This window comes from Macrobrachium rosenbergii, chromosome 14, assembly GCF_040412425.1.
Source record: "Macrobrachium rosenbergii isolate ZJJX-2024 chromosome 14, ASM4041242v1, whole genome shotgun sequence".
Taxonomy (NCBI): domain Eukaryota; kingdom Metazoa; phylum Arthropoda; class Malacostraca; order Decapoda; family Palaemonidae; genus Macrobrachium; species Macrobrachium rosenbergii.
The window spans coordinates 17,741,751-17,754,593 of record NC_089754.1 but is presented as its reverse complement, the minus strand read 5'-3'; the positions used below and the strand labels follow the sequence as shown (position 1 = coordinate 17,754,593).

The following is a 12,843-nucleotide window of genomic DNA, read 5'->3' as shown; positions in this document are numbered from 1 at the left end:
CCCCACATCGCACGCTTTCCTCTCCCATTCTGTCTGATTCGTCGGGTAATCAGCCGAGTGATGATCACCCCAAATCTCAGAATGACTCAGGCACCTCCAATGGCCACAGGCCAATTGGGTACCGACCTGCTAGCTCTCCTCTCCGAGGCAATCGGTGAGATTCCCTGGCCCAACCTTCTGCGTCAACCTCACGCACAGCGGTTCCACTCTGGGCAGTGCATTCCTGTGTCTTCACGGCTGGAGGTTATCCACCATCTCTTTGGCAGCGAGAGGCTTTTCACTACGCAGCAACAGAGATGGCAGGATACCTTTAGAAGATCCTCCGCAGCGGTATACCAGGAAAGTGGTCCGTCTTTCTGGTTGGTGTCGCAAGGGGTATCCCTCCGGTCAGAGCTAATGTTCAGCAGGTCATGGACTTCTCGTCTCTCCTTCGCCGAGAGTGCTCTTCCATTTCAGCAGTAAAGGGGGCCACCGCTACTGAGCACTCGGCCCAGTCTTGCGGCTGAAAGGAGTAGACATCTCTTCCTCTTTCTCGAGATTTCTACCATGAGAAGCTCGAACGGTCTTGCCCCACCAGGGACCTCAGGCCCCTGCGTGGGATGACTCTGCTCTAAGGAGCCTGACTTGGTGCACCTTACGAAATTTCCAAGAAAGAGTCGTCAGACAGGATCTGACCAAGACCGTTTTCTTTGCTTGCCCTGGCGTCGGCGAAGAGAGTTGGCGAACTTCATGGACTTTCCTTGATGTAAACACTGGCGGGGATGGGGATCAGTTACGCCTCGATTTCATCCCGGATTTTGTATAAGACTAGAATCCTTCGGGTCCCCGGACGACGGTTCGAGTCCTTCACGATCCCCTCCCCTAGAGGATCAGAGATACCGATCCTGCACGAGATGCTACTGTGTTCTGTTAGGTGCTTTAGCGCTTATCTGAAGAAGACTCGCACCTCCGCCCGAGGTCGACGAGACTTTCAGCACCGCTCGACCAAGAAAGAAGTGTCCAAGAATACCATCTCTTTTTGGCTTCGTGAGACAATATGAAAGAGAGCTGCATTTGCTGCAGGAGAAGATTTACACCGCACGCTTCGCCCGAGGGCTCACGAGGTCCGCAGCATTGGTCCATCCTCGCATTCCTCGAAGAATATGTCGGCACCAGCAGGTACTGAAGGGGCAGGTGTGTGGTCCCGACAGACTACCTTCACTTCCTCTTCACTCCGTGGATGTTGCACATAAGTCCTTGGACACTTTTTTTCCTTGGGTCCTGTGGTGGCTGCTCAACAAGTTGTGTAGTTTATCCAGCTCTCAACGGGACAGGTTGCATCTCGCCTATGTTGTACGGTATGGATTGGGGGAGATTGAATGCTGAGTGACTGGCCTCTTTTTCCTTCTCCCTATCCTAAGCTCCTCTTCCCACGGGCAGGGAGCGGACGTGCTGCTACAAGCTGGACCGGGCTATCGAGCAGGTAAGCACATAACGTGAGCCTGCTCCTATTTCCTTCAGGTTATAGAAGCAACCCCACTCCTTTCTCTCTTGCAAGGAGTGAAGGAGTAATGACTTTGAGACAAACCCAATGCTTGTATTTGCCTCTTTATTGTCATCCGACGTCATTTCTTCCTAGCCTACTTCTGCATGAACTTTCACGCTTTCCTCTTTCATGCAAAGGGTCTCACAAGTCTGACATAGATCTTGGCGCTTCTACAACCCGACCTTATTCAGAGGTACTTTCCTCCCGCCTACGACCAGGAAGGGAAGACAAGGTGGTGAACTCCAGTCAGTTCAGAGAGATTCTCAGATTCCTCCCTCCAATCAGTAAGTCTCCTAATGTAAAGGACCGAGGGTTTGTATTTTGTGTTGGAATAAATACTGTTTCTTAGTAAATTGTATTTTTTCTAACTATACAAACCCAGGTCCTTTACAGTTATGCCCACCTCATGCCACCTGATCTGCACAATAGCAAATTGAATGTTTACATCCGGGCAGGCGTGCTCCCGCCTCCCGGACAGTAACTGCCTAACCACCTTGTTGGAAGTTCAACGGCCGCTTTTCCAGCCCACGCCTGAAAGTATTCCCAATGTAAAGGACCTCGGTTTGCATAGGTTAGAAAATACACGCATTTTCAAAATTGTTATATTAGTGCTTGTGCAGAGTCTTTTGTTTTCTATGACGTAGGGTAGGGTAATTTGTACTCTTTATAAACATCATGAGAGTTCAAGCCAGAATGAAGTGCCAGGATATTTTTGGAAATCTAATTGAACTTCTTAATGGAAGAAATGTTCTACAAATGCCATTGAATTTTCCATTAGAAACAACAAAAAAAGATTTAGGCAGTTTTAAGTGGAACTGAACTTTTGTTTCTGCAGAAATGCAAACTAATGCCTTTTATGTAGGAGTATTCCTCAGTATAAATTGGAAAAAGTCATTGAATCATTGAACTTTGGTAACAAGGTGGTGGTCAGGCTAACTGGAGGTAAAGCCAACGCTTTTTCTTTGGCCTTGGCAAATTACAGATCTGTGCTGCTCTCTGCTTCTTGGTTGTTTGGAGCTATGATTTTATCTCTCTACTTTATATGAACCCTATATGGTATTTGCACCTTGTTTTCATAGTAGACCTTTACCAGAAAAGTGATCAATGGAGATGTGATGGACAGGAGAGTATGAGTGGCTGCATTACAATGGTACTGCTTGCTCACCCAAGGGTGGGATGTTTGCTGTAGGCAGAGTTGACTGAGGATTTTCTGAGCTTGTTTGTGACCCTGTGTCTCCCTATTTCTTCTGAGACACAAGAACTCTTCCTATGTTCATACTTGAGCTGAGATGCACAGAGACGAATCAGTTTTACCCAAATCATGTATGCAGAGAGAGGTTTCATACTTGACATGTCACTGCTTCATGACACTGTTGGGTTCTGTGGCAGTCTGCATGCTCTTGGTCTTGCAGGCCATCAGGGTGTTCCTAGTATGTCAAAAACTCCCAGTGTGTGTGCACTGCAGTGATTGTGAACATTCACTTGTAGCCTCTGCTAGTTTGGCTTCAGTTGACCATAGGAAGTTGCGTGGGAAGTTTAAGTACAGTTCAGAACATGGTTGTTCAATTCACAAGTTAGCCTCAGCTCAGTTCATAGTTTAGCAGTTGTTGCAGTTAGGTTCAACTGTTTGTGTCCACGATCCCAAAAATGTTGTGCTAGCCTCTCTTTTTGAAGAGATAACAATCATGGTGTGGGGGATCTGTTAGGACCTGAGGATCCTTCTCCATCAGGGCCTCTGCAGTTTGAGCTGGAATAGCACTTTTGAGAGATTGTTGAGCTCATTCTTCAGTGTAGTGATCTTGGGAGAATCAACCTTGACTCTGCCATTGAACCTGATTTCGTTAATAAACACTCTGGAGAAGAGACTATTATTTTAACTCCCTTGTTCTCCGCTTGCTTGTTGTGTTGTGGACCAGGTTAATGGTCTAATCTTTAGATCAGAATGCCTCCATGTTACCCAGCATATCAAGCAAGCTACTTCCTCCACGTTTGACACACCAGAGGAAGTTTTATATATCAAAGAACACAGAAACTACTCCTCTTCGGACTGAGTCATCAGTCACTGGTGGATGATCTCCTGTAGTCTGACAAGAAGGCACTTTCTTGGCTACAGAGTCAGAAGCCGTGGGGTTATTCACCATGGCATCCTTCCATTACTGGAATCTTGTGTGAGGATGAGAAGCCAAAGTTCCTGATGTTTGGATGAAAAGGATGATTTCCATCTCAGATCAGAGTGCAAATATATGGGCAAACTTTGTCCTTAGAAGATGTGATCCCTGTATTCCTGCATCCCTACATGGTGGAAAGGCTTTTTCAGGCTTGGGAATCACAAGTGATCAACTGTCCACCACATAGCTAAACAGGGATCTCCCAGTATCCTGCTTTCCCATTTCAGGTCCTTGGACTGGTCTGGGACTATCTGAATGCCTGTGCCTTTCCTCCATTCACTCAGAATTACAGAACAATCAACTGAGTGTGGGTCACACCGAATTTCAGAATGGCCCTGGTAGCTCTTTGTTATCCCCATGCCAAGTGGTCTGCTAGCCCTTCCGAATAAGGCACCCAGAGAGATTCTCCTAGGGCACACTTCCCTGTCAGCCACGCTCTGAAACATCACTAGTTGGTTGAGATCCTCAGCTTCACAATTGGAGGGTGTTTAGCAGTCCCTGCTAGAGAGAGACTTGTCTCACATGGCTGCACAGGGCAACGCCCACCCATCCAGGTGCCTTTAAGGTCCTCACCTAACTGTATTAGAGAAAGTGGTCATCTTCTACAATTGGTGTCATAGATGGGGTCTCTCTTTGGTCAGATTGTGGACATTCTTGCCTACCTTCGTTGAGACAAGTGCTACTGCTTTGCCTTGAGCCAGATCTTCCAGCTGAATGGAATGGAGCACTCTTCCTCGGTAGAGTTGACCATGCTCATAACAATTCTCCAACAATTTTTCCCACTTTGGGAGCTTTGGCCTCCAGGGTGAGATGTTACTATCATCCTTCGCAGCTTAACTCAAGCACTGTACAAACTCTTGGGGAAGGCCTCAGATTGAGATCTCACTTTGAACAGTTTTTACTTTAGCCTTACCCTCAGCAATGCATCTTGGCAAGTTACACAGCCTTTTACATCTTGTCTAACACTCAGACAGTTGGGAGTCTCTCTCATTCTTGGTTGCTCTTGAGTTTGTGACAGTTTCTGATGAGAGATTAGAATGCCAATAAATTCCCTCCCTCCAGGACTTTTTTGGTGCAGCACAATCCAAGGCAAACTTGACCTTTTAGGCCAGAGCATAGTCATCTCTTTATTAGTACTGGTAGGGACAAGAGAGTGTCCAAGAACAATCTCTTTCTTGCTTTATAAAGCAGGCAAGTGGGAATACATCACATCCTGCGAGGGAAACTGTTGCCAGTCCAGGCAAGAGCTCACAAATTCAGGGGCATTTCTAACCAGTTGGAGGAACCACCCGTATTTGGTTTCACTTTTAATGGTGGCTGGTATGTGGCAGTGCCAGACTACCTGTACTGTACTTCATTATACCTTAGGAACATCACCCACAAGTCCATGGATACCTCTTCAGAACTTGTTGTGGCTGGTCACCGGCTTGTGTAATCTTCAAAGCTCCTCTCGGACATAAGGATCATGCCTAAGGTACTCAGAGGGCATAAGGCTGGAAGTTGAGTGGATGAGTGGCTGGCTACTCTGCTTTCTTTCTCCCTTTTTTTCTTTCTTCTACAAAGCAGCAGTCAGTCAGTGCTGGAACTGGCCTCAATGCAGATGGGCTTCATAATTGAGCATCCTGTGGCAGATCTACTTCAGCTCATAAGGTTTGACTTTCTCTGCTTTCCCTCCTAGCAAAGGGAGTTTGGAGAGTTAAAGCTATAATTGACCCAGATGACAGATGTCTTCTGACTTGTGCTTCCCTGTCATTCAAGCAGCATTTGATTCTCTGAAGTTTTCTGAGAATGAGAGTGCAGACACATCTTGCCCTGGCTTGGGACCCAATCTTCTTACATCTCTGTGCCAGATTGCAGTGGAGGTTACAGGAGTAATTGGTCCCATGGTTATTAACAAGACTGGGAACTTGCTATTCAGTTGAGGTAAGACTTCTGCATGAAAGGTGATGGTTTGTATTTCTGTAGGAACTAATATAAGACTTTTATATTTAAATGTGTTCCTAGGTACTGTATAGAGAAACCAGGGCCTTTTATCATAATCCCACCTCAGCCAACACAGTCCCTGATGCTGAAATAAAAAGTGATGGCTTGTGGCAGGTTAGTTGGTGACCCCCACTCACCAAACTACCACCAATTAACCAGCTTGTTACTAAGTTCAATGATTATTTCTAGCTTACAGTGAGGAATATGCCAACATAAGAGGATATGGCTTGTATACCTAGGAAAAATACAAATTACTTTAAATTACTGATGCAGGTGAGTAAGAATAGAGCCACTAAACAACCTCATTGCAGCTCTAGTGGAAGTGGCATTAATCTGCCAGTAGTATCCTTAACAACCCAGTTAGGAAGAAGTAACAGTCCATAATGCTAGTTACTCTGGATACTCAGGACATATTTCCATATCCGCATCCATCCAGACTCTAGGGAGTATCTCAGGTTCGTCTTCCAGGGCAAAGTCTTCCAGTTTCAGGCTCTTTGCTTTGGTCTCTCTACGGCACCTCAGGTGTTCACTCAAGTCCTCGCCCCTCTAGCAAAATGGCTCTATTTAATAGGCATAAACATCAGTCTTTATCTGGACGACTGGCTTCTTTGATCCCCTTTGAAGGAGAAGTGCACGAAGGACTAGGCATTCTCATCAACCTTCAGAAGTCCCAGATTGCAAGAGGTTCTGCATTTGGGGATGATTCTCGACTCTCGGACTTTTCGGGCTTTTCTGTCCCCCAAGAGAATCGCCAACTGCCTTCAGACAATCCACAATTTTCCAGCCCTCATGTCTTGTTCAGCCCATCAGTGGATGAGCCTACTGGGGGCTCAGGCATCCAGCGAGACATTTATCAAGCTGGGCAGGCTTCATATAAGAGTCCTTCAGTTCTACCTCAGGCCAACTGGGACAGGAAAACACAGCCGGACACCTACGTGTTTCCAATTATCCAGGAAAAGTCAAGTCGCACTTGCAGTAGTGGCTGTCCGAAGAAAGACTTTCAGAGGGAAAGCCCCTTCATCCTCTGGGTCCCGACCTAGACTTCTACTCACAAGTCTCAGATCTAGGTTGGGGAGCCCTTCTGGGGTACCAGGAAGTTTCCAGGACGTGGTCCCCAGAACAACAAAGTCTTCAGGCTGACATTGGACCTGTTTGCAACCACAAGGAACCATCGCCTTCCTCTCTTCTGTTCTCCAGCTCTGGACCTTTTGGCATGGGCGACAGATACCATGCTTCAAAATTGGTCCAACCTGGATCTTTATGCCTTTCCACCCTTCAATATGGTCAGGGAAATGTTGAAGAAATTCTGATCGCATCACAACATTCTGATGACCCTCAAAGCCCTGTTCTGGCCCCTGAAAGAGTGGTTCCTGGACCTTCTACAGTTGGTGGTGGACTTTCCGAGGCTCCTTCCCCAAAAACCGTGTCTACTCAAACAACCCCACTTCAAGGGATACCACCAAGCATTGTCCGCTTTTGCCTTGACAGGCTTCAGACTATCCAAAAGCTTGTCAGAGTGAAAGGGTTTTCAAGAGGAGCTGCAGAGGCTATTGCAATATGCAGATGTCAGTCTTCTAGCCACATCTACCAGGGTAAGTGTTTTCTGAAGATGGTGTCTCAGACACAACATCTCTTCTTCTGAGACATCTTTAACTCAAATTGCAGATTTCCTCCTTTATCTGAGGACCTCTAGTGGTTTGTCATCCTCCATCATTAAGGGGTATCTAGCTATGCTTAGCTCTGTGTTTAAGCATAGAGGTCTGGATCTGGCATCAAACCCAGATCTTAGTGACTTCATCAAGTCATTTGACACTTCTAAGCAGAAGGTCGATCTGGTCTCTTGGAACCTAGACATAGTGTTGAAGTGGCTAACAGGCCCCTCTTTTGAACCCCTCCATTCCGCTTCTGTAAAGGACCTCACTCGGAAAACTCTCTTCCTTGTGGCTTTGCTACTGCCTAACGTATCAGTGAGATTCAGGACATCAATAAGAGGGTAGGATTTTCCCAAGGGGACACAGTTTGCTCCTTTACCCTAGGTTTTTTAGCCAAGAATGAGGACCTGTCCAAGCCCTGGCCCTGTTCCTTCAACATTAATAATTTAATGGAAATCCTTGGCCCTGATGAAGAAGAAAGGGTTCTGTGCCCTGTTAGAGCCCTGAGGTATTACTGTACCTGAGCAGGACCGAGAAGATCAGAGGGCCATCCAGCTACCTCTGATGTTCTGTTAAGAACCCTACTTACCCCCTTATTAAGAACGTATTGTCATTCTTCCTGAGGGACCTGATTTCTGAGGCGCATTCTCAGATTCAGGACATTTTGCCTACTTTCAAAGTGGAAGTTCATGATGTCCGAGCAGTCGCTACCTCTTTCACTTTTAGACACAATATGCCCCTCACTTCTATTCTGCAGTTGACCTGCTGGAAGTGTAAATCGATCTTCGTGTCTCACTATTTGAAAGAAGTTGAAACTGTTTTAAAATTGCAGTACCTTGGGGACATTATTAATGGCTGGCATGGTACTTGGGGAGGAAGCATAGGAAGCTCTCTTTTTCTCCTATTCTCTTTTTGCCTTGAAGTAAGGTGTCAAGTTTCAGGGAGCTTGGGGGTACAATGTACCTGGAGTACCCACCAGTCTGAGTGGATGGGTTGTGGTTTTTTCAGTGAAGGTGACAGCATTGTCTGGCTGTTTGTTATGTTGGTACTGTGCCCAGAGTAGGGGTACTTGTGTATGCTTTGCCGGCAATCAGGCCTATCCTCCGCTGCAAGGCTCCCACTTAAGTAGAGGCGACCCATGGCTCAACTGCCACGTCACTACAGGTTAAGTTGAGCACCAACCAGAGCCAGTGTCCTCCTGCAGTAGCTCTCTTAACAGGTAAGGAAATGACAAGCACTGTACTGTATCAGTGCTGGCAAACTTTCTGTTTCCAAGTCATTACCATTCCTTAATGTTTTGAAGTAGAATATGTCCACGTATTCCACCTCCTTCCAGTGTGGGATTCAGCTGTGTAATTACTTGGTAAGTTACTTATAAGAAAATAATATTTTCTTAATACATTAAAATTAAATTTCATATATACTTACCAAGTAATTACAGAATCAGAGCCTGCCCTCCTCACCTCTCTTGGACGTAAGGGCACAAACAAATTAAGGTTGTCTGCCAAGTTCTCAGTGTTCCCCAATACAGTAGTGGGTGGTGTAGTCACCTACACAAAACAACTGAAGCACTACCACGAATTTTTAAAAAAGGCTGCCGTGCGAGTTAGAAACTATAGCTATGTAATTACTTGGTAAGTATATATGAAACTTGATTTTATTATGAAAATGTCATTTTTGTGTGTTAACTTATTGCATACCATTTGGCAGTTTTCCAAACAGTGTCTAATATTAAAATTTTGATGTTTCATTCACAGGAGTCACCATTGCAATTGTAGTGCATTGCAGAAGTTGGAAAATCTTTTGGCTCAAATTTTCTAAAGACGTAATAATGTCAGACAGCGACAGTGGTGATGCAAAACAAGAAGAAAAAGAAGTAACTGTTGTGAAGAATGCTACAGATCTGCAGCGATTAAAACTCCAAAAACTCATGAAAAATCCTGTGAGTATGGTACTCAGTTATGATGGATTGGATTGGCTTAACCTAGGCTTGCTTGGGAAATGATGAACAACTTGATTTCTAACTATAGAATACATACAAAAGAAAAGACATAGGTTTCTTATTTGAATAATGCGCTGTTTTGTATCTTGAGTGTTCCCTCATAACTATAAGGAATTTGTGTGAGATGCATTGAGTGAACTATGGTAAAATGCCTTCTACTGAGGATTGTAACAGTAAATTCAGAGAACAAGATTCAATACTTAATGGTTTAGTTCTTATGTTTGGCTTAGTATCAGGGTCTCCTTGGGTAAGTACTTGGAATCAAAAAACCCTCTGAGGGTTATGTTAGTCAACAGAAAGTAAACCAAAGGTCCATGAAACAATGATATGGTATCTGCTTGGTTATCTCATGGTTGGAATCAATGAGGGACTTTCTGATTATCTGACCCATGGTCCATTAATTGTGTAGCCTTCATTATTTGTTATTGATCCCTTATCAGTCCATGCCTTTCTTCATTTCTGTTTTTTTAGTTGTCTTTTAAAACTACAGTACATATATTACATATATTTCTACCCTTATTGTTTGCTTATTTTCATGAGCAACTTTGATGTCTGATGACTTAGGTTTTTTTGAGGTTGCCCATTCCTTCAGCATCACTCTTCTTTAGTTTTTGGCAAGATTGCTTAGAATACCTACAGTATGTTGCTTTCACCTGTCTGAGGTTGTGCCATACATGCCCTGTTTTAGCTGATTTTTTCATACTATTGTAACTTTTTCATTAAGTCTCATGACTGACACTATTTTAGAACAGGCTAGCTCTTTTTCAGTAGATGAATATTTGTTTATTCATGTCTCCCAAAGCTTTTTCCACTCTTCACTTTAATCATCGTTTGTCTTGCAGGCCATTTTTGTGAGGAAGTTTTCCCCTATATATATAGTACTTTTGGTCGTGGTAAGCTTCTTTTTCTGAAATGAATCGTACTCTCTATTATGATAGCTGTATTCCCGCATCAGGTGAGAGGACGATAGCGTGAAAAAATTATAGGATCGTTTAGTTTAAACCATCTGTTCACCCAACCCTTTTGGATGGTTTGAGCGTCTATAGTTTTCCGTTCAGTTTTTTCTCTGTCATCGGCCTGCGAGGACACATTGGAGAGTGCTTACATGATTTTGTTGATTTGATCATTATCTGAATTTGGTTTGGGTTTTCTTGTGTTTTATATTTGTCATTATATAGGATATCTTCCAAAGAGGAGAAAACAAATAATTTCCAGTCCATAAGGCAAGAGTGTGCATACCTGGCTTTACTCTTCAGGTTGTGATCATCACAACCAATGTGTTAAATGTAGGAACAATGATCGCTAGATCAGTGTATTAGTTGGTCAGATAAAATAATGAATATTCATTTAAAGTATAAGCAGATGTGAGTAGAAGATAAGAATAGGAAAAGAGAGAAAAAGATTCTTCTAACTCTAGGACAGGAAGTGAGGTTAGGAGTAAGTTTCTCATTTTTCACAACCTTTCAAGTAGCAGCTCTTGCTGCTTTCCCTGTTTTCATAGTAATGCTTCTCCTTTAAAATTTTCTCCTCTCAAAGCTTCCTGTATTGCTCAGGATATGAGGTTTGGCAATTAGAAGCAATGGAGCAAGTCTTAGGGCTACTTGCTGCTCTATTGGCCCAATTACTCAACCTTTTCCAGGTTCCCCCTTGCGGCAGAGGAAGTGCCAACGCCCTCCCTCCCTGTTAGCCATACCCTAGCCATGCCCTGTGATGCTCCTTCTACTGTTGGAGGTACAGAGAAGTAGGGTATGTCTGGGAGTGGAAGCGGCTTGTGCCCATTGTCTTCTTCCTCTGGCCAACCTGGCGTGTGTCACTCACAAGTTGGCACTCGGTCTTGTTACATACTTAATTAGGTTTCTCAGTGAACATTTAAGAATAAGACACGGATGGGTTTTGTAAGCTTGTAACAATACTAAGAAAGGATAAATTAAAAGTGATTAACGAAATAATTATTGTATTAACACAAAAGGTAAGTAAAAATAAACATTCCTCCTTTAGCAGAACAATGCTATAAATCACACCCATAAATAAAGAAAATAAACCTCATTCAAAATATTATGAAAAATATACGGAAAATACTCAAAAATAAATAGGCAGCTCCTTCGACCCTCCTCCCAGCAAGAGACCAGAGTGAGACTAACTTAAAGCCAGGGAAAAGATCCGAAGGAGACAAACCACGCAGAATATAACAAGTGATTCCGTATTTATATGGTAGTTACATAGTTAACTAAACAAGGCAATAATTAAATGGTTCAGCAATATGTAAAATATTAACAATATGCGTCACACCTCCCCCCAAAAGGCAGAGCCCAACGGAGTGGCTCGGAAGAGCGAGGAGTTCAAGGTACTTTGGTTCCGGCCCTTGACAGAGCATCCACGATAACATTGTCACTTCCTTTAAGGTGAAGAATTTTCAAGGGGAACTTCTGTAGATACAGAGCCCAACGGAGTAGTCTCTGGTTGTGTGACTTCATCTTCTCCAGGAAAGTCAACGGATTGTGATCAGTGTAGGTTTCTATCTCAGAAGCTCCCTGGAGATAGCACTCAAACTTCTGCAATGCGAGCACTAAACTCAGTGCCTCCTTTTCAATAGTGCTATAAGACATTTGATGGGACAGAAACTTAGTAGACGTGTAACACACTGGATGCAGAAAACCATCTCCTGCTGATTTTTGCAGCAACACTCCACCAGCCCCTGTATCACACGCATCTACTTGGAGACAAAAAGGTTTATTAAAATCAGGTGTACATAAGACAGGGTTGCTACAGAGTAATAATTTGAGTTGATTAAATGCTTCTTGACACTCTTGAGTCCATATGAACTTGACCTTAGAGCTAGTTAGGTTAGTTAAGGGTGATGCTACAGATGCAAAGTTCTTGCAAAACTTCCTATAGAATGAAGTCATACCCAGAAAACGCTGTAGTGATTTTTTAGAAGTGGGGGCAGGATACTCAAGTACAGCATCAATGTTAGCAGTCTTAGGACGAACATGCCCACTACCTACAATATGGCCTAGGTAGGATATAGTAGCATGGCAAAATTCAGTCTTCTTTAGGTTAATTGTTAAATTAGCTTCTTCAAGTCTTTGGAACAACAATTCTAGTCTACGGATATGTTCCTCAAAAGTTTCACTGATTACGAGGATGTCATCCAAATAACAAAAGACACCATCAAGATCTCTATTGGTATCATTAATAAGCCTCTGAAACGTGGACGGAGCATTGGCAAGACCAAAAGCCATTACTTCATATTGAAAAAGGCCAAATGGAGTTATGAATGCTGAAACGACTTTAGCTCTTTCTGTTAGGCCTACCTGATAATATCCTTTTAAAAGGTCCACTTTAGTCATGTACCTGGCTTGTCCAACGGAATCTATGATGTCATCTATTCTTGGTAATGGATATGAATCTTTAATAGTTACCATATTCAGTTTGTGGTAATCTGTGCAAAACCTTAAGTTACCATCCTTCTTTGGTACTAGAAGACAAGGGGAAGCCCATGGAGATTTACTT

The 12,843-nt window shown here is 43.7% G+C and overlaps 1 protein-coding gene across 4 annotated transcripts in view; it reads left to right on the top strand.

Moving 5' to 3' along the window:
• Window positions 1–12,843, top strand: part of LOC136845738 (PRKR-interacting protein 1 homolog) — a 55,405-nt gene that overhangs the window by 7,268 nt on the left and 35,294 nt on the right. For all 4 annotated transcript variants that reach the window (XM_067115972.1, XM_067115973.1, XM_067115975.1 and 1 more), the window contains exon 2: window positions 9,086–9,270. In XM_067115972.1, the coding sequence (XP_066972073.1) occupies window positions 9,160–9,270 (111 nt within the window). In that variant the 5' untranslated portion in view covers window positions 9,086–9,159. The remainder of the gene's footprint in view (window positions 1–9,085; window positions 9,271–12,843) is intronic.